The sequence below is a fragment of the Ascaphus truei genome, chromosome 4 (assembly GCF_040206685.1).
Source record: "Ascaphus truei isolate aAscTru1 chromosome 4, aAscTru1.hap1, whole genome shotgun sequence".
Taxonomy (NCBI): domain Eukaryota; kingdom Metazoa; phylum Chordata; class Amphibia; order Anura; family Ascaphidae; genus Ascaphus; species Ascaphus truei.
In genome coordinates, this window is record NC_134486.1 from 374,373,734 (window position 1) to 374,396,689 (window position 22,956).

Here is a 22,956-nt window from a genome sequence, read left to right on the forward strand (position 1 = left end):
TGTGGTATTTGCTGGACGATTTGGCGGTAAAACAGTTTCAATTGGAACCTCTTCATGGTCACTTGCTTGTATTTGTGTGTCTATGGCGGCGGCGGCATCATCATCATCATCATCATAATCCTCTTCATCATGTTCTACAAATAAATGTACACATTATTAAATGGCATGTTAATCTCTGCTGTGTTACTATGTAATTCTACTGTGTCATAAGTAACAACTAACATGTTTCCATACGTTTTATAACCTCACATTAAAAACTACCTTGACTTAAGAATAATGTTTGGACTCAGTATGAAATATGAGTGAATGAAAACTTGCTGTAAACTCACAACTCCTACATGATAGTTAACATCACTAACACAATACAAGTTGCCTTACACTTCATTTTCACTGACACTAAGTAATCCTATTTAAAGAAGATGTGCAAAACAAATAATGAACATGACAACATAACATATAGAAGAGCACATATTATATGGCCACCAACTGATACACTCACCTTCTAGGTGTGTTGAGCTGGCTGACCCAGGTGAAGACACTTGTTCAGTCTCAGGTGACACATGTCCTTCAGGGGCAACTATATATAACAATAACATAAGTTTTACATTTACATGTGTAAATATTGAACAAACAGTTATTGTATGTTCTGTATTTATGAGTACCTAACAGCATCATTTCCTTAACCCAAAATGTGTGTGTGAAAGTGAACATAAATAGTTGTAATAACAATGTACATGCCTGTGTACTTAGAACTTTTGAGTTCCCTAACATAAAACATACTATGTTCCTGCAGTAATGCGTGAGGATAAATAGATAAAATTTGTACATAAAAATCATATGTTGTGTAGTGATATCAGTATCATAATGTACATAACTATCATGAGATGACCATTCACAATGGTTATCATGAAGGTGGTCATATTGCAAAAAGTGTTGTTTTTGGTAGAGGATATGTGTGGTACACTACCGACACACTTTATTCGAGTGTGGCCGGTACCGCAAGCCGGGAGATTTCCCGGCTTGCTAGTGGCCGCCCCTCGGCGTGCCGCGCGTCATAGACGCGCGGTCACGCGTCATCGGGAGCGTGCGCCCCCTGCACGCGTGTCCAGGGGCTCCCCGAGGGAGCCCTGGTGTCCCGCGATCGCGGGACAGCGGCAGGGGGTTCCGGGGGACCCGGCGGACCCGGCAGCGGTAGGGAGAGCGCCCCGATCGGAGGGCGCTCTTCCGCTGCTTCGGCGCGCGCCCGTCACACTCGGGCGCGCGCCAGGCTACTGCTGCGGCACAGAACGGGCAAATGCTCGAATAAACTGTGCCGCAGCAGTACATTAATATAAGATGTGGCACACATGAATGTGGCTGTGACTAAACAAGACAACACATGCAGTGTGTGATAATGTGTTGTTGATAGTAGTTCAACTATAGATATGAGTGAACTAATGTGTGATGTACGCTTTGATAAGTAATGAGTTGTTGGGGCATTTAGTAGCTAAAGTGAAGCTTTCAAATGAGTGTGATTAACTTCAGTTGTGCTAGTCAGGTTGTAAGAACGGTATTCACTTCCCCAAAAAGCTTAATCAGCCACACCTTTCAATTACTTGAAACAGGTGAAAATGGTGTGAACTAAGTTTACCCTAAAATGAGGCTGTAATTAGTGTGTGTGCTGAACCCCACCCCCTCTGTTGAAGTGTATGCTGTGATGAGATATTAATTGCAGCTGCTTTAACACAATGGTAGATGAGCTAAATAGTCGTGTGCAGTTTTTCAGTTATGAAAACAATGACATAACATATGATACGTGTGCCTCATTATGCTGTCTGTATATGACTTAAAGCAAAAATGGACCTTTTCATAAACAACTATAGATGTGTTAGTGCAAGTGATGTTTGTAGGCCGTTGCATGCAATATATTTGATGCATGCTTAAAATAGGCAGTAATGTCATGTTTGTCGGAGTAAAATAAATAAAATACACAATAATATTATACATATTTCTGTTCTGTACCTGTAGCTAGTAATAATTTCTCATTAACATGTGTTACACATGTGTACTACCCTGTTGTTCCCCATCTTCGCCCACCATCAATTGCTTCCACTGCAGCAATGCATTTTGGGAATTCACATGTAAATGAGCACACAATGGCACGTGCTATATTAGTTACTGCTTTTAGTAGGACTACAACATATATGTCTATTTTGAGATATATATATATACAGAATCAGACATATACATATATAGATGCAGGTATGCTTATATTGTGAAGACAGTATAAAAAGCAGTGTAAATGTGCAAAATAACTGTAAGCAACGACACGCCTAGTACATTAATATTTCTCACCTGGTGGAAATTGTGAGGGATAAATTCCTATATCACGGTCACCAGGTAAACCTTCCACGACGACGGGAAGTAATTTTGCCCGAAGCAGCTCCTCCAATGAGAAAAGGGGGGGGGCAGGAGAACACAAAATGGATGTGTCTCCCAAAAGAATCCACTATAATGCACTCCTACTTAGTTTAAAATTTAACTTTTAATATATTAACATAAAACATATATTACCTAAAGTGTTGTGTATTGTGCGTTAAAAATAAATTAAATTGACAATAACTAGCGTCTGTGTCAGTGAATGTGTGTTGGAGTGATCTCAACCGACAATTGGTAGTAGTAGCTACAGGACACAGAACGCTGCTTAGTCAGGGTATAAACCCCTCTGGAGCACCTATGAGATCAGGTACACGAGTATTAGTAAATAAATAAATAGACATGCACACTCAGTGACTGTGATGTATCATAAGGCTACCGCAGTCCTGCTTAGACTTGTAAACCACAGAGCACTTGAAGATGTTAATTAAACATGTGTTGCCATCCAATATATATAAAAGTGCTACTGATAGTATGGCGCTGGACGCGCTATGTTGTCAGTATCCTACTTGGAGCTGCTTTTATGTAGTGTTCAGTAGTCTCCTGGATTTATCTATGTAGACCTGAATTGGGTACTTCACTACACTCAGTGTGCAAGCACGCCTGCTCTTATATGATTTAACCATTTGGAGTGTGTTGTAGAATGATTCAATGATCAATATGCTGTGAACATTTGCTTCACTATGCTGTGAATCATTCACCCTCCATCACTATACTATCAGTAGCACTTTTATATATATTGGATGGCAACACATGTTTAATTAACATCTTCAAGTGCTCTGTGGTTTACAAGTCTAAGCAGGACTGCGGTAGCCTTATGATACATCACAGTCACTGAGTGTGCATGTCTATTTATTTATTTACTAATACTCGTGTACCTGATCTCATAGGTGCTCCAGAGGGGTTTATACCCTGACTAAGCAGCGTTCTGTGTCCTGTAGCTACTACTACCAATTGTCGGTTGAGATCACTCCAACACACATTCACTGACACAGACGCTAGTTATTGTCAATTTAATTTATTTTTAACGCACAATACACAACACTTTAGGTAATATATGTTTTATGTTAATATATTAAAAGTTAAATTTTAAACTAAGTAGGAGTGCATTATAGTGGATTCTTTTGGGAGACACATCCATTTTGTGTTCTCCTGCCCCCCCCCTTTTCTGATTCACTTTACAGTTCACAGTTTGCACCCACTTTTTTGGATTACCATTTATTTACTCATTATTTGCCTCAATTAGTATGGTTTTGTGATCACTCCCTAACCCTAGTGTTTTTCTGTAGCTCCTCCAATGGACTTAATATGAGACGTTGTGGTGTCGGCCCACCTCCAGTGCCAGTAGCATGCACGCGTTGGTGTTGTATTTTCTTTTTCAATTTGGACCTAATATCATCAAATCTCTTGTGACAATTCCGCTTGTCCCTCACATGATTCCCACACGCATTGACACCAATGACTATTGTGTCCCACATTTCTTTTCTGCTTGCTGAACTTGTCCGCCCTTGAAAAACATATAAAATATATGAGGTAAATTAATAATAATAGAAGCACCAGTTTCCTACACTGCTAGCTGTTCCAAGAGATAGCAAACATGCTGTTTTAGGTGTAATATGTGAAGCACATGAGCATTCACTACTAAACCTATACATGTAAGCAAGGTTGCATTCATATTGTATGCAGTTATGGCAAATTGACCGCCTGTGTTTAGTTGTCCTTGTAAGGCATGATAAAAAGCTGTGTTTCCAGACTAATTAACATAGAAAGATATTCTGAACCCATATTTGCATATGAACAAAACTCAGATGACCTAGGATTACATGTATTTGAATAATAAATGTAAAGGTACACTTACCTAGTAAATGTCCATATATACTGTCATAGTGCTCCAGAATGCCAGTGACAAGAGCTGTATTTTCCTGGTCATTGAAGCGAGGATTACGTGGCTTCTCCACACGTTTCTTCCGAGCAGGTTTAGGGTCAGAGCTTGGCTGGTGCTGACTGGACTCTCCTTCTTCCAATGGAAGAGACTCCAAAAGCTGCCCACCAGCAAGCACGCCACCACCATCCACCCCATCAGCAACTGCGCCACCAGCAGCACTCACAGCACCAGCACTCCCACTCCTAGCACCAGCACTCCCACTCCTAGCACCAGCACTCCCACTCCCAGCAACAGCACTCCCACTCCCAGCAACAACACTCCCACTCACAGCAACAGCACTCCCACTCACAGCAACAGCACTCCCACTCCCAGCAACAACACTCACACTCCCAGCAACAGCACTCCCACTCCCAGCAACACCACTCAGTGCACCAGCAACATCACTCCCCTGAACAGTACGTTCACTCCGACGCGTACTCGCACGAGTAGCACTCCCACTCCCACCAGCATCACTCTTCCCACGCTTTGCGGGCATACTTCCAGCACTCACAAAAAACAGACAATAAATGTACAGCCAATCACACGAAACACTTCCACATATAAAACAAGACAAAGATGTAAACAAAACAACAATGGACAAAGCTCACCCAATACACAACAAGTCTCTCCGTCAATATGCAAATGTTCAATCAGCCAGCTCTGTGCGTCTCTCTCTCTCTCACTCCCAACAACACAGAGAATGATTAGCAGTACACGTTGCCTTTAAATATGGCGCGCAATCCAATACATGCTTGTTTCGCCTGATTCAGCAAGATTTGTGATTGGGCAACCTATCAGCACCCCGCCACGCACGCCGATACACCTGTGTGTGATCGGCTAATCATCGTGAGAGTGGGCGGATTTGTTTTCGGGTTGATTTTGAATGTATTCGGCACTTACTGCATACGGAGAGGAAAAATCGCCATTAACATGACTAATCGGTAAGCTTGCCGATTTCACTTAATCGACGCTTACTGCATGAGGCCCTTTGTCTGTTTCCAGGTACAAGTGATCTTGCACATGCTAGAGTTGGTTTCTTTATCTTATGTTTTAGTGTTACTGGAAAACCCGCATAATAAAATCATAAGTTGAATCTATTGACACTTAAAATAATTTTTGCAAAGGGCACTGAGTTTTAAGAAAATAATACACTATCATGAAGCATGAATAACAAACAACATGAAATTTCAATGACCAAGATAAGAACATACTGACCAACAAGGCAATAGCTATTGTCATATTTATTTACATAAAATATAATTATAGCCTAGATCCCATGGCTATAGTCTTCTACTAGCTTCAACACTATAAGTCCTGATAGGAACAGGCAGTGTTGGGGTTAATCTCCTGTGCAGGGCCTAGACTGCAGTTGCAGCCTGGAATGGGTACTATAAGAATTGCCTTATCTAGGGGCAGGCCTAAACTGGCAGTAAGAGTGTCATACCTGGGGAGGGTACTGACTGTGTCACATGTATATGGTGTGATGCCTTTCAGTACCTGGACCTGCTCTGTTATGGGACAGGATTACAAGCCCTTCTCCCCAGGTATAAAAGCTGACACTCCACCAAATTGAGTGTTAATGATTATGGGACAGTGTGATACCCTTTTCCCTTTCAGAGTGTTAAGGAGATTGAGAAGGGCTCTTAAGGCCTCAAGCCCCAGGGGTTTGCTCCAGGGCTGGTGGACGATCATGCTGTTGTACAATAAACCTGCCGTTGAACTAACTATTGTGTATGATTATTGGAACATATTGTGGGACCACCCTGCATCCAGCAGGATCCTCATGGGGTGGAGGCGCTGCACAGTAAGAACTATAAGAAAGCCTGCCATGTTGCTGCTCCAAAACTCCAACCGCGGAGCAACTCAGACCTTCTGAACCAGCAGGTGAGCTACAGTACCCAGGGAAACACCCATGTAGTGGCCAGATCTTCTGTGGCAAGGGGGAACAGGTGCTACATTTAGAGGCGCTGCTGAGATGAGCAACAGGTGCGGCAAAGTATGGCTGGGCAACATGCTGAAGGAGAAGAGAATACGGGCACTCTCCGTATCCAGGCCAAAACATTCCCAGTACCCTCGGATGGTACCTGCTCATGAAACAACCCCACCCGCTGCCGCATGAGTGGTGCCTGAACCGCACTGTATCAAGACCATCCTTTTAACTTGTCCGGGAGGTTATGCAGATCTGAGAGGTGTCTGAACCACACGTATCAGGGCCAGGTCCCTTCCACTTTCGAAGGTGGAGAGGTGTCTGAACCACACCGTATCGTGCCAGGTGCCGCAGATGGTATGCCTATAGGGGATGGTCTTGAAAGATAGCACCCCGTGTTGGACTATCTTTTGGGTGACTTGACTATGCTATGTTCCAGGGTTGAGAGGTGCCTGAACACCACAGTATCAGCTGTGGGCATGTTGCAGCACATGCCCAAGGGGGATGTGACTTGAAAGATAGCACCCCCCCATGATGGGACTGCAGTGTGTGCTAAACTACTATGAGCTAGATCTGCGAGTGGGATAGTGTGCTTGTACAGGGACCTGGCATGAAAGATAGCCACACCACATTGGGACTATCCACTTGCAGTTGGGGAGGAAGAACGTGCCTGTGGAGCATGCCAGATGGTGTTTGCACTTGAAAAACAGCCCCCCCCCCAAGATGGAGCTTGTCGCAGACACTAAAAGTGGAGAGTTCAGGGTCCCTGTGGAGGATCCTGGAGTCTGATTGCGGTTCCAGCCGAACAACAAGAGGAACCGCATGGTGAGTTGTAAGATGCAAGTTCACCATTGCAAAATATCTGGCATTGGTGCCAAAGTCTATTGCCGCGCCCTCTATTCTAACAGGGTCACCTGATTTCACCAGAGGGAAGAGTCGAAAAGCCAATTGCTCACAATGGGGTGTGACCGAATGCAAAGCCACCCAAACCCAGATCTACATGTTGCTCAGTGTAGTAAGGTTTACCATTGAACTATTTCTGGTTCTACTACCATGGATACGCTTCCGTTCCAGCGATATGCACTGCCTGGAGGCATTCTAATGTTGCTGGACAGAGAGGAGAAATTCCTGCACTATGTGTGCCTGATTTGTGATTGCTCGGGAGGCGAGATAGGAGACGACACCCGTTGCCTACGGTGCGATGTGGTCTATTTGAAACCGTGGCTGCCGACCTGTGACCGGCCTATATCGGCCTTATCCTTGGCGGAGGTACGTAGTCAGGTCCAGCTGATCCGTAAGCTCCAGCGAGTGGCGGAGTCTTCTTCTGCGGATGCAGAGTGGGGCTACCTGACAATACTGTCCAATCTCTTCCACTCTGGCCGCGACGCTTCCAGCATTGTCTTTTGCGGGGAATACTATAACCCCGGCCCGGACTCAGGAGTGGAGTCCCTGGGTGCTCACCATTTACTAGAGAATGGCGATGCCAGCCAAGCGGGGCCTCAAGAATCCAAGGAGGACTTACTTGTTTCCATGCCGGTGGAGTGAGAGGTCCCAAGTCCTTCTCGTTTACCCTGGAGGGGTCATTACCCAGCTTTGCCCAGCCGAGAGAGACTTGCTAGATGCTCTCCAACCTGCATCCCGTGACCAACTTTCCCCACAAGATGTCACCGACGGTGATCCCAGCATCCAGGCAGACGTTCGGTGAGGATGCATCCATCATCGAGGTACCAGACATTGCCTCCAATGCTCCCGATATAATATCTATCTCTGCGGATCCTTGTTCACCTCTTACCTGTTCAACTGCTTATTCAGTGTTTCCTTCTATGGTGTCTCATCCTCTTCACTCGCACTTTCTGTTGGAGTCGCACAAGTCTATGTCCTTGGCCCTCTTCTCTTGGTGAACTAAAACAATCTTTTGGCTTTCATTATCATCTTTATGCTGATGACACCCAAATCTATCTCTCCTCCCTTGACCTCTCCTCGCTCTCTCCTGTCCCCATATTTCCAACTGTCTCTCTGCAATCTCCTCCTGACTGTCTCACCGCTACCTGAAGCTAAACATGTCCCAAACAGAATTAATATTCTTTCCCCCTTCCACTGCCACCACTCAGCAACAATCCCCCGCACTGTAAACCACAATCTCAATAACACCACAATCTCCGCAACACTTCAAGCCCACTATCTAGGGGTCATTTTTTAATATGATTACCCCTTCATTCCACACATTCAGTCCCTCACAAAGTCCTGCCGTCTCCCCCTAAGAAATATCCCCAAGATACACCCTTTACTCACTCATGGTGCAGCTAAATTCCTAATCCACCCACTCATCATGTCCCGTCTAAATTGCTGCAACCTTCTTTTAGGTGGTATTCCCCTTGTCCGTCTCTCTCAACTCCAATCGATCCAAAATGCTGCAGCAAGACTCATTTACCTCACTCGCCGCTCCACTTCTACTGCTCCACTAGGCATATCTATATACTGTCTTCCCATAGCCTCTAGAATTAAATTTAAAACATTAGTAATGACTTACAAAGGTCTCAACGACACTGCCCCCTTACATCACAGCCCTCATCCACAAACACATACTTATATACCCCCTATTTTCTGCCCACGACATCCACCTTTCCTCCTATCTTATTACCTCCTCTCACTTCCACTTTCAGAAGTTTAAAAACTCCCAGAAAACTCACCTTTTCAAAGAAGCCTACTCGCCATACCTCTAACAACCAAAGTCACCTCCCTTTCTAACCTCATTGTGACCAGCTGTGTAGCTGGACCAATCTCCCCCCTAGTAACATCTCCCCCCACCCCAAACCTTAATGGCTTCAGCATTCAGATTGCAGGTAGAGAAAGAAATTCTGGCGGTGCATCTGTTCCATAGAGGAAAAACTGCAGACCGGGACTTCTTACTGGTCAAAAAGTTTTATTTGGCACATAGCATCCAAAGAAACACTCTTACGCGTTTCGCACGTCACTCCGCGCTTTATCAAAGAGATTTTGGATAAAGCGCGGAGTGACGCGTGAAACGCATAAGAGTGTTTCTTTGGCTGCTATGTGCCAAATAAAGCTTTTTGACCAGTAAGAAGTCCCGGTCTGCAGTTTTTCCTCTCAGGAGCAGATGCACCGCCAGAATTTCTTTCTCTACCTGCAATCTACATTCACACCGGTTGGAGCACGCTGACGTCCAGTAGCCCTTACACACTCAAACAGTGAGTTTGTTTCATTACATGAGTATACCCCATATAAGTTATTCCTCGGGACCGAGGCTATTGGGGATACTCTACCAGTGTGTTATCTATGTGTGAGAAACAAGGGGTTAAATTCCACATATGGGACAGTCTCTGAGAAGTACAAAAGTGACATTATTTACACATATATTTGCTGGACTCTTTTGAAGTGGCGCCGCTAGGGAGCTTGGGACTCCCATTTTTTCTCTCAATGTTTGGCTTCAGCATTCAGACTGGGCCGTATTCTAACCTCAGCCTACCTAATCCTACACTAATCAGCCACCTTACCTTCATGTTTCAACATTGTCCCTCATTCCCTCCAGATTGTTAGCTGTCACAGGCAGGGCCCTCATTACCTGTCTGTATCTGTTTGTGCATGTTTGACCTCACCTGTATGTAACTGTTTATATTTTCATAATACACATAACTATGTTTCCCATTGTAATGCGCTGTGTAATATGTTGGTACTTCACAAATAAACGATATTAATAATAATACCTGCCAGAGTATATCCCTATTTCTTCTTGCATTCTGCCCAAGGATGTCTCCTGTCAATCCATTTTTTTTTAAATCTGAAACTCTCTCATGCCTGAAACCTCTCACCTACTGCCTCTAGTCTCTGGAATGCCCCTTCTGTCAATGGGGCCTATTCACAATGCAGTGAAAAAATCAGTGCATTGTCGCCCGACTTTGCATTGATTTATCGCACACTAAAACATGAGGCCAAAAATGGTATTAACAAAGAATGAACGCCATTTTTGTTTAAAGGTCGATCGGCAGACCAGTTTTTTTTCTCAGTGATGTTGCGCAATAAATTCTAGCGAGCAGCAACTGATAGAAAAAAATTGCAGCCAAGGAAGAGCTGCATGGAGGGCTGCGTCTCCATGCACGGCTCTTACAGGCGATCGTGCAGTTAAAATTTTGATTTTGATAATAGTGTACGTAAGCAGGGGGTCTCCTGAGCATAACCGCATTGATTTCAGCCTCGGAGGCCCCCTACTTCGCGAGATACAGACCCCGGTATGGGGTGCCGGCATCCCCTGTGCTTTTAAATCTCCCTTGTCACGTGACCGGGGGATTTAAATCCTGCAGTGGGATACCGGCACCACATAACAGGGTCTGTACCTCAGGAATTAAGGGGTCCCTGAGGCTGAAATCAATGCGGAATGAATCCTGTGCATTAAAAAAATTGCAGTGCATTCAAATAAATACAACCCCCCTCCCCCCCCAACCTCAATATAGACAGTAATGGGCAAAATTTAATATTATCCAGATATGGGTAATAGTGCATTTGAAAGTAGAAAAGCATCAGAGGGTACTGCAGATTTTTAAACTATTTATTAGCCAATGGTTAAAGCGACGTTTCGACGTCGAAACGTTACATTTTTAAATATTGAGAGATTTTATCGGTCGATAAGCTTATCACAGCTTTGGCAAAAAAAAGTGATTTTAGCTTTTTTGGCCTATTGGACAACTTTTTTGCCCCTGGCTGTTAATAGGCGTTAAAAAGCCATTATAGTGCGATACTGCACTGTTCTCGCTGCTTTGTGAATAACAGAGCAGGCAGTATAGCACGATAAGGGTATTTATCACCCATCAATCCACTAATCACTGCTTTGTGATAGGCCCCAAAATCTGCAAAGCACCATCTCACCTTTTCAAGCTCATCTCAAAACTCGAAGCATTTTAGTTGCTTATGTACTTACCATAACCCCTTGCATACGTACTTGCCATAATACCCGCACACTGTCTCTGTATGTTTTCCCTACATACCACTTAGATTGTAAGCTCTTTTCGGACAGGCCTCATTTTCCTAATGTTTACTTTTATGTTTGAAGCACTTATTCACATTTTGTCTCAGAAGGAGTGGATCAGTGAGTAAAGACACGGACTGTCACTGAGTTTGGAATAGCCAGTTTCAGCTCCTTATGACCTTGTGCAAGTCACTTTATCTCCCTGTCTCTCAGGCACCACAAAAAAAACATAGATTGTAAGCTCTACAGGGCTGGGACTGTGTCTGCAAAATGTCTCTGTTAAGCGCTACATAAAGAACTAGCAGAGCTATTCAAGAACAAACAATTATTATAATTATATTATATTATTTTGGTGTGTCAATCACTGCTGTTAAGCACTATGTACATGAATGGATTTACAGTATACAGGTACAGTGGCGGCCGAGCTGACTCTAATGCGGCCGCCACCGCAGTTTTAAAATAGCGCAGGTGGTGCGCGGGCTGTCTCCGGCCCGGTTTCGGACGGTTTTCCCGCGCCACGGGCGCTTTCAATAGTAAGCGCCATTAGCTCTTATCTATTGAAGCGGCCGCCGCGCGGGAAACTCCATTTTTAAACGGAGAACGGACCCGCGGCTAGCCCGCTACGATCCCGGCCAGCTCCCGGCAAAATTTAGACTGAGCTTAGCCGGGACAGTACATATAAACATTCTGTACAGCTAAATGTTAACAACTTATGCTGTACCTGTTCATATTTCGTTTTTTGACATTGTAACATCGCTGTTTAGCACTGCTTTTCTTAAATGTAATCAAAGTATATATTTAATGAAAATATAAAATAACCATAATAAGCTAGAAGGCAAAATACAGGTTTGTCAAGTCTCAATCAATGGAAGACAGTGTAATTTATTTTTCGTGTTAGTACACTTGATAACCTTCAATGGAATCTCTTTTTGAAATGTAATATTATTGTATAAAATTTTCATTTTTTTTTCAGAACACCGAAATAAAATGTATTTGAAATCTTGCAACTTAAAAGCAGTGCAGTTTTGTGAATTAGTGCACTGAAGCAAGAAACAGAGCCTGACATGCTCCATCGTCAGAGAATGGCCCCTTTTTCTGGTTCTAGCACTTCTCTTAAGTACTGTATGCTTCCCTCCTGTTTGTTCAATTGACAGTTTATATCAAATCCCCATTCTCCCTTCTCTCCTCTAAGCCGTACATATAGAGGTCCTTTAGTCTTACTGGTAGGCTTTGTGATGCTAGCCTGCATACTGTACCACTTTAGTAGCCCTTCTTTGCTCAATCTCTAATTTATGCAAATCATTCTGCATATACAGTATGGTCTCCAGAACTGAACACAGTACTCTAGGTTAGGTCTAGAGTTGTGCAAAGCTGACAACCGATGTCGCCATTCCTGTCCATTGATGAGTAATGTAGCTTGAATAGTAATCCTCTTAGAGTATGTCTTGGGGAAAAAAACGAAATATTTTTCTTTAACATATTTCTTTATAAACTGAAGCCATTCCTCAATGTCCTCACTCTGGTTAGGTGTCTCAGGAGGGTAGGATCTTTATTTAGGTCCTGAAGCCATTACATAACATGTTTGTTGATTTAACATGTGGTAACCACATTCTTCTCATGTGACGTCATCGATGTCCTTGACTTTTAGAGAAAAGTTCACACACGCACAAAAAGTATAAAGTTACGAGAATGTATTAAAATTTCACACATCTCTAGCCTTCACTTACCTGTAATTCCAATAATTTTCACTGAAGTTTTGTATGTTTCCTGCCGTGGAAACTGTCCCTGCTATACTGTAAAAAATCATTTTTGCACAAAGAAAAAAGTGCTAAAGACAGTAATTTATCTGTTCTCCCATTAAAGAGAACTCATTTGCAAGTCACTGCAGCAGGCAAAATTATTGTACGTGTTTTGAGTCAAGAGAAAGTATTTTGCTATTTTTTTGGACTAGAAGCTGATGTTTTTGTAAAAAAACAGTGTCAAATATTCAATTGCAAAGTTTTCCGGATCCCAGAAAACTAATATTGAAAGGGTCCTAGATACAGAGGACTGAACTTAAAATGATTGTTGCTTACAGCCTTGTGCGAGCTTCGCAACCTAAAGAAAATGTTGTTCCCAGCCAGATAAGGTCATAATTCCTCTCTGCAGCATACTGTAACATTTCATAGAAATGAAGGCGCAGTGGTGTAATCTTTCATGCAAGTCTTCATGTTGAGAGAGAACAGCTCCCACTTCCACGTCGGAGGTGTCGACATCAAGGACTAAAGGCCTGGCTGGATTGGGATGAATCAGGATAAGTGCCGAAGACTGCTAGGGCTTTGGGAGTCCATTTGGAGGGAACTGCTCCTTTTTTGGTCAGCATCGTGAGTGAGTCAACCACACGATCATTTTGTTTTTATAAAGCATTGTATGATCTTGAGGCCTATTGCTATAGGCCATTCAATAAGTGCTGTCACCTTTACTGGGTTCATTTCAATGATGATATAACCCAGGATGGCAATTATCTTTTGTTGAAATGGACACTTCTCTAACTTAGCATAGAAGTGGTTGTCTTGAAGCCTTTGTGCATGCCTGATCTGTGCATGGTGTTCGACCACGGAGTTGGAGAATATAAGTATATATCGTCAAGGGAGACTATGATAAAGAGATCCAGGAGGTCATGAAAGATTTTATTAATAAAGTTATGAAATACCGCTGGACCATTGCTCAAGCCAAAGGGCCAGACCAGGTATTTGTAGTGTCCATCCCGTGTTATTGAAGACTGTCTTCCACTTGGCACCTTCCCGGATGCAGATGAGACTGTAAGCCCCACGTACAGTAAATCCAATTTGGTAAAAATGATTACACCTCTCAGGCGCTCAAAGACTTCATATATCAAAGGGATTTTAATTTCAAACGCTTCTTCCCCGGTGCACACCCCTTTCACACAGCTGAGGGATACAGTATATGGTCCTACATGCTCTCCACATCTCTCAGTAACCCTTTCATCCATTTATTGCCCTGTATGTTTATTTATAATCCCCTTTGCAAAGAATTCTCCATATCTCCTGTTTTAGATGGTTATCTAGTTTTTTACATCTTGGGTAAACTCAGGAAATCTTTGCAAACCAGTATTGCTGACCTGAGGAATAAAAGGTATCACCTAATACTGAAGTACTCATTTACTCTGCACTATCACAACTGGACTAACATGGCTATTTCTTCTTGATTTTTCGAAATACAGTACAACATTGTTCAAAATGAAATGCCAATAGCCTTATAAACCATCTGGGGAATGTTCCCTTACTAACACCTCACAGCCACTTGTTACTCACTAATCAAAACACAGCAGTGTTTCTCAGTATGGTTTCCAATATGGTTAGTTTAGAGTGATAGAGGTGAAATGTAAATATATCTTTGTCATAAGGGTGATGAAGTAGTAAGAAGAAAAAATATTTTTTTGCTACAGAAGATTGTATTGTATGTATGTCTTTATTTATATAGCGCCATAAATGTACATACTGTAGCGCTTCACAGTAGTAATACATATCATATAAATAACAAATAATATAAATAACAGATCATGGGAATAAGTGCTTCAGACATAGAAGTAACATTAAGGAACAGGACACTACAGTGAGCAAATGTGGTAAAATAAAATATTTTTATCGTTCAATAAATGTATTGATTATTATAGGCTAAAGCAGTAAAATTCCGGGCATTACTGAAATCCCTGCTCTATGATTGGTCAGAATTCCGGGCATTATTCATTCAGTAATGCCCGGAATTTTTGACAACTTGCCAACTCACCTCAAAGCAGAGATGCAGGGGCTCGCGCTGAGAAAAAACCCGGCAAGTTTAAAACTTAACTGCAGCACCTCTGCCCCTCCTCACTGAGCACACTGAACACGGCAGCACAAGCAGCCTCTCTCCCCTTCTCTCTCCCCTTCTCAGCTGCTAGTGCTGTCAGAAGCTGCTGTGTCCCAACTGATAACTTTGTTGCTTGCAACAAAGTAATATTTCTCACCACATCTATTGCCAGTGCTACTGTAAGGTAATTTGTATTTCTTTTTATTTAGTTGTAGTTAATATCACAGTCTCCCCCTTCTCTCCCACATCTCCCCTCCACCCACCTCTCCCCCTCCATTCCCCCCAATTCTCCCCCTCACCCCTCTCATTTCTCCCCTCACCTCTCTCTTTTCTCCCCTCACCTCTCTCTTTCTCCCCTCACCTCTCTCTCCCGCCCCCTCACCTCTCTTCCCCCTCCCTCACCTCTCTCTTCTCCCCTCACCTCTCTCTTCCCCCCCTCACCTATCTCTCTTCCCCCCCACCTCACTCCTCCCTCACCTCTCTCTTCCCCCCCTCACCTCTATCTCTTCCCCCCCACATCTCTCTTCCCCTCCCACCTCACTCCCGCCCTATCTCTCTCTCCCCTCACCTCCCCCCTCACCTCCCTCTTCCCCCCCTCACCTCCCTCTTCCCCCCTCACCTCCCTCTTCCCCCCCTCACCTCTCTTCCCCCCTCACCTATATCTTCCCCCCTCCTTCACTTCTCACTTTCCCCCCTCCTTCACCTCTCTCACCCCCTACACCTCTCCCCCCCCTAAACCTCTCTCTCTCCCGGCCCTCAGCCCTCTCATCTTCTACTTTCCTTCTTTTTCCTACACAGGTAAATACACTGATAAAAATCAATGACTAGAAAAATGTATCTTTTTTATGAAAAAACAAACTTTTTTTAGCCTATAATAGTAATAATCCCTTCAGAACAGGGCATTACTGGCCAATAATGCCATGGCTGGGTTAAAGTCCCTCGGCTTCGCCTTGGGCCTTCAACTCTTCCAGCCAGGGCATTATTGGCCAGTAATGCCCTGTTCTGAAGGGATTATTACTTAATTAATCACAAGCAGGTAAAAGTAGAGCTTCATATCTAGAGTACCTAGAATGCCTATAATACATATATATATATAAATATATACAGTATATATATGTAATGGGTTCCCCCCCCCCCAATCGCAGATTGGCTCCTCTAGGGAAATACTACTCTGGTTACACATGGCTATAGTGTGGTGCACCTGCTGGCTTACAGGACTCCTGAGTCTCCCGCTTGATGGTATTAAGGGGAATAGCATCAGGACTTGCTTGTGAGGTAATGTTGAGTTATACTCACTCATGGTACAGCACCTCTATCTCTTCCAGATCCCCAGCGTAGCAGGGAGGAGTCTCTGACAGAGAACCTCTATGTGCACCTTCTTCCTTAGTGACTCCACACACAGGAAAGAAGCGATATCTTTCTTTGGCATCCTTTATTAACAGCAGACATGGACAGCCGCCCATCATAGTGGCTTTGTCATCTAGCCACTCATCCTCAGGTTGCCAACCCAAAGGAAGTTCCTGACCTTTCACTCCCAGGCAAGGGCCCCGAAAGCAGTTCTAACTCTTTTCCTACTCCCTAATGAAGTAAGAGGTTTAGTCTTCCACACCACTCCCTGAAGGGAGGGCCACAAACACTGCCAGAGCCCTGACAGGTTGCTGGATAGACTCACCTCACTCAGCTGGTGAGGCACACCTAAATTCAGGAAGTCCTGCATATTATATAGCTTCAGTAGGCAACACCCCTGTGTCACTGTTAGTGGACACAGAGTCTGATGTCACTTCCTTCACTGAATAATATACATTACAGGAGGTGAGGGCAAACCCCATGATTACTCCTGGCAAACCTGCCCTTTTAACAGGGATTATTGCACAGGAGGAGAAAGGCATGTAACCCCAAAATTACACAGGGCTACAAGCTCCCTCTGGTGGATCCAATGGTCCAAACTTGGCTCTAAATTTGCTGGGTCTTCCTTCAAACAGACAACCTGCAACATAACAATACGAAATTTACATTAATACAAAAATACAAATACAACACAAGTGCATTACTGTAATACAGAGCATATTCATTTACCCTCCCATCACTAGGACTACTCCCTAGGAGAATCCACTCAATAATAGTGCCAGGGATCAGGTTTCTTAACTTCTCGCCCATTGTGATCAATAATGGTGACACTATATGATCTGGGTGGCCCATTCTCTGGTCTGTATTCTAACTTGTGTTTGTAAGTGTTCCTGCCTACACTCCAGACACGCATGAGATAACATACTCTTGCCTCAGTTCGGTACTCAGAGTGACTAAATTTAGATTTAAGGTAGTCCTCCACCGCTTCCCTTAACCATGTATCCCGGTTGTCCTCAATTTCCTGCATTATAGGCTCAGGAACATATGGATACTCAAAGCCATTAGACTGCTTATACCTAGTCACTATGGCTCTCTCAGCCCTGCTTACTCTCACCAGTCTCTTGTTTTCCCGCTTTACCTGGCAGTACCCAGGACAGTGGTTCTTCAGGGTTAATAACGTCATACAAAATAGATGACCCTTTAGGGGTGACTATTCCCTTCTGGATCTCATCCCATCTCCTCACTAGCTCTTCTTGGCTTTCCTCAGCCGAGTATACACCCACATCCCACCAGTGATCAATCACATCTCCTCACATCAGGATGAATCTAGTGTGGTCCAACCACTCTGAATAACCCTCATATAACGGAGCCCACCACTTAGTGCTATGATCCCGCAATTGGTTTCTCACCACCAGGGCAGTCTCAAGCCCTTCTGAGTCCCCTCCTGACGAGACCCCAGATGTGATACTAGAATGTGTAGAGGCCCCATAACGCTTAGGCCTCCCTCTAACAATGTGGGTGTAGATAGTAGGATTCATCTTCGGTGGTTTCACATACGGTACTACCTCCTTCCCTGATCCCTTGTCTGAAGGATTACAGTCCCCCCAGTCCATGGCAGACACAGGCCGCTCCTCAGATGTGTCCCGTGACTCCCCAGACCACCCTTGGCTCGAACGTGACCCCAAAGGTGACATGTTAGGGATAGGGGCAGTGCATTGGCCTTGGCACTGGGCAAAGGGAAAGGGGAAGTGTTCTTATGCTTTGGCAGGTAAATCAGCAACTTGGCGATGCCATGACCCGTCATGGCCTTGGGGGTAGCAGAGTCATCAACCTGCTGTCCTCCAAGGCCTCACATAGCCTGACAATATCTCTCTCCATCCTGCTGTATTGGACGGTTGCTGCTCAGCGACGCTGCCGGATGCACCCGGTTGGTTCCGCTGCTAAACCCGGAAGTGACGTCATCTTCCTCACGTGAGATGGCGCCATCTTGGGTGGAGTCTTCCCACCCCGGAACTTCCTCTTCTATTTCAACGTCCTGCACCGGATGTCCCGCAACGCTACTCGGCCCCGCTTGGGCCTTGGTTGGGGTCTTCACTACGGCCACTCCATTGGAGCCTGTGGGGAGTAAGAGGTTTCTCACCACTCCGCCGGCTTGCAATGGCGTCCTCTTCCTCTGGTCCTGTCTCCGGATGTCTCTCTGCTGCACTGGGAGTTGCCACGGCCGTGGGACTCTTCCGCTGCTCCGGTCGCACCAGCGCTTGTTGGCGAGAGATGTCGATCTGTAGCGGGCCCAAATCACGGGTAAGCCGCTCTTCTTCCACAGCACCGCTGCAGTGGTCCGCCGGTAGGCGCATCACCACTGATGTACTGCTCCCATGGTCGTCGTCCGACGAGGATGATGCCGATGAGGGTAAGGGTACCTCCGCAGGGGACAGGCATTGAGGCTCCGGTTTCCCGCTACGATCACAGGCCTCTACACTCTCGTTCTTCGGCGCTACCATCAGGAGCGATCCCATTCTCCGGGATCTTCTCTTCTCCGTCTTGATCTTTGGCGGTTCTACGGCCGTCAGCATGGCTGTAGTTCCTCCCACCGATGTGTGCCCAGGTACAAATGGCTCCACGGCCCACAAGTAGTGTATGCCGCATTGAGGGCATCTCGCCGTCGTACTGGCTTCTCCGCCCGGTAGTCTACACTGCATGCAGAGACACCGGAGAATCTCTCGATCACCCGTCTTCACTACCAGGAAGCCTCCTGGAAGTTGGTAAGGGTGTTTCGCAAATTCCGCCATGGCACAGTTAGTAGTTGCACTGGGTAAGAGAGACACACGTCACAATAGTCTCTCTTGCTCGCCAGTTCCTCGCAACTGAAAAATAGGAAGCTAATATCCGGCTCCTCCTTTACTCAAATCAGCTTTCCATTGGTGGGTGCAGTGAGGCCTCCCTCTGGTGGAGATTAGAGGAGGGTCCCACTGTGGCACATCATGACTCAGAATCGGCTCTGAGCCTTTCACAGAATATGGGGGCAGGGCTTCAGCTTTTGCGCCAATTCCCGGCCAAGTCCCTGCAGAATTTCTCTCTGCACTCTGCCCACGCGGTTTCCCAGGATGGCGGGAACCGCCATCTTTGATTACTTTGCAGTCCACACTCACCGCAGCTTTGACTTGCTCGGTAATCACCGACTGACACTCAGATACGTTGTCCGACATTTCACATGTAATTGCAATGTCCTCACTGATCTCCTGTTCTTATACACTCAGGGAATTCAGACAGGATAGAAAGGGTGCGGCCACAGCTTTCGCGCCACTCCGCAGCCTACTCAGTATTGGCGTCTGTGAGGAGTTTGGGATCCCGGCGCCCGTGCCCTGGCCCCTCCTCACCTTCTTTAACCCCCGCTGCCGTGGTGCGTGCTCCTCGATGGCGCCACTTACCTCCTGCTGTCCTGGAGGTTCCTCGCCGTCCCCGGCGGTCTCTTGTTCCTGCTGGCTCTTCCCTCTCCCATGCGGCTGCCATGTGTCCCGGCCGCGCGCGTGTACAGCGCGCCGGGTGAAAATAATTTATTCACTGCTCTAGCACTGAAACCACGCCCCCAGCAGACTAATAGGACCTCCTGACAGAATAAGAGTCCTCACCTGCCTGCCAATCAAGTGGACCTATCCAGGATAGCTCTACGCACTCCTCCAGGCCTGCCTCCACTTCTGATTGGTCAGCCGCACTTTATAATGCCTGTCCTCCCACTCATTCATTGCTCAACATAGTTCCCACTAGGATTACTACTCTGGCATTCTCTCTCTTATTCTCTCAGGTTACGACTTGGCTTGGCGTACGTCTATCTCTGGCTCTCGACCCCTGCTTGGACAACGACCTTTCAGAATTCTCCAATCCCTGACCTTGGCTAAAACGGCAACGACTACGGTACTTCTTCACCGGTACCGGCAAGTATTGCTAGCTAACATCACCTGGCCTGGCAATGCCTAAATACCACACTCTGGACACGCTCCTTTTGCTGCAGGGGCGTGCCCATATACGTTCCTCACCTCAGTAGAAGGGACGGGTCTGGTCTGCGGGCAGCACCCGCGTAACAGCATCTATGCGCCCGATTCCTCTGCTGTCCACACAGCACGTGTGCTTCTCATTTCTGGCACGAACCGCCATTTTGGGCTCTCCGCACCGCGCGGGACCACATCACATATAGTCGCCATTTTTACTTCTTTGCTGAAATCGCACATGGTGCTCCTCTGCTGGGCGGCCACCATGCTGATGCAATAAAGTAAGCCAGCATGCGCATCTCTCTCTGTATGCTGCACACTGTATCAGTCCAGTGTAAGTGCTCTGTGGTGTACAATCTGGTTACTGGCTAGAAGTACCTAGAATCAGCCCCACTGTACTTAACATGTCACCTATTGTCGGTTATACATAGCGTTGACCCATACCAGGAGTTCCTGTCCAAGTTAACAGGCTACCCCCTAGGCATCAAACAACTACCCTCCGCCAGGTGACTGACCCAAGCAATAGCCTTGTCTCCAGAACTATATCACACCAATCAGGGGCATTTAGGGTGTGCTTTGCGAGCAGACAATCTACCCCTGACTACCCCTAGGCTCACTAACGCTCTGCAGCACTTTCCTGGAAGCATACATGTTCCTACATCAGTTCGCCTAGCTGAAAGCCTGTCCTGTTTCCCATCTCAGTAGCGCCTCCAAAATGTAATGGGTTTCCGCCCCCCCCCCCCCCCAATCGCAGATTGGCCCCTCTAGGGAAATACTACTCTGGTTACACATGGCTATAGTGTGGTGCACCTGCTGGCTTACAGGACTCCTGAGTCTCCCGCTTGATGGTATTAAGGGGAATAGAATCAGGACTGGCTTGTGAGGTAATGTTGAGATATACTCACTCATGGTACAGCGCCTCCATCTCTTCCAGAACCCCAGCGTAGCAGGGAGGAGTCTCTGAAAGAGAACCTCTATGTGCACCTTCTTCCTTAGTGACTCCACACACAGGACAGAAGCGACATCTTTCTTTGGCATCCTTTATTAACAGCAGACATGGACAGCCGCCCATCATAGTGGCTTGGTCGTCTAGCCACTCATCCTCAGGTTGCCAACCCAAAGGAAGTCCCTGACCTTTCACTCCCAGGCAAGGGCCCCGAAAGCAGGTCTAACTCTTCCCCTACTTCCTAATGAAGTAAGAGGTATAGTCTTCCACACCACTCCCTAAAGGGAGGGCCACAAACACTGCCAGAGCCCTGACAGGTTGCTGGATAGACTCACCTCACTCAGCTGGTGAGGCACACCTAAATTCAGGAAGTCCTGCATATTATATAGCTTCAGAAGGCATAACCCCTGTGTCTCTGTTAGTGGACACAGAGTCTGATGTCACTTCCTTCACTGAATAATATACATCACAGGAGGTGAGGGCAAACCCCATGATTACTCCTGGCAAACCTGCCCTTTTAACAGGGATTATTGCACAGGAGGAGAAAGGCATGTAACCACAAAATTACACAGGGCTACATATATATATATGTATATATATATTATAATCTGTATATATATTATATACTATACTGTATATATATATATATATATATATATATATATATATATATATATATATATATATATATATAATCTTTAACTGTGCATGCAATGCCTTGTATATAATGTTAAACCTTGTTCACTTAATGTAACCATGTATTTGTAACCATGTACAGTATTTGTCAGCATAACTCTGTGCCCAGGACATACTTGAAAACTAGCGGTAATTCTCAATGTATTGCTTCCTGATAAAACATTTTATAAATAAATACACTGCAATAACTGAGCTACTATAACCTCAATCTATCATTTCAAAAGGGGGATTATTTTATTCTGGCATTGTTTCTTCTCGTTATTATCTCAGACGTTTAGCAAAGGAACATGATTATGATCTCTAATGATAATAATATATCAAGCACCGATCATTCCAATGAAGTTGCCCTCAGGAGTTCTGTAAATGGAACCAGGGGTAAAGGAGTAAAAAAAGAAATATATATGAATGAGTGAGACTTCAGTAAAACATTTGTTTCTAGAACTTTTGCTGTGGGTTGGAACTGTAAATCCTGTCATCCGTGCTAATTACATGAACTGCAAAATGTAATAATATACAGGAGTAAGTGGAGCGCAAAGTGATTTATTTAGTAAAGAAAATACTATAGCATGAAGGGTTGGGCATTCAGTGAAGCAAAGTTTATGCACTTCAGCAATTTTACAAATGAAATTCAATATAGGAATTGATTGTATTTCATATAATGCATACATATATTTTAGATAAGAAGTAACAGAAACAAGTTAAAAAACTATACCAAAAATTATCTGTCAGTAACTTTGCCACAGACGCACAATGTCCAGCGCACAACATACTTATTCATACACATTAAGTGTATGAATTCTACATCAGGTGAAGCAGCTCATTGGGCCATTTTAGGCCAAAATCCCCATCGACTGATTTGGCTGATATAGGATAAGCCCATAAAGC

The 22,956-nt window shown here is 45.0% G+C and overlaps 1 protein-coding gene across 1 annotated transcript in view; it reads right to left on the bottom strand.

The window, feature by feature from the left end:
• Positions 1–19,232, bottom strand: part of LOC142492423 (uncharacterized) — a 19,878-nt gene extending 646 nt beyond the window's left edge. Inside the window, exons 1-6 of the mRNA XM_075595064.1 lie at positions 18,584–19,232; positions 17,012–17,083; positions 5,315–5,398; positions 2,335–2,472; positions 500–577; positions 1–134 (exon numbers count right to left, since the gene is read on the bottom strand). The exon at positions 1–134 is cut by the window's left edge and continues 592 nt beyond it. Of these exons, the coding sequence (XP_075451179.1) occupies positions 1–134; positions 500–577; positions 2,335–2,472; positions 5,315–5,398; positions 17,012–17,083; positions 18,584–19,232 (1,155 nt within the window). The remainder of the gene's footprint in view (positions 135–499; positions 578–2,334; positions 2,473–5,314; positions 5,399–17,011; positions 17,084–18,583) is intronic.
• Positions 19,233–22,956: the final 3,724 nt, after the last annotated feature.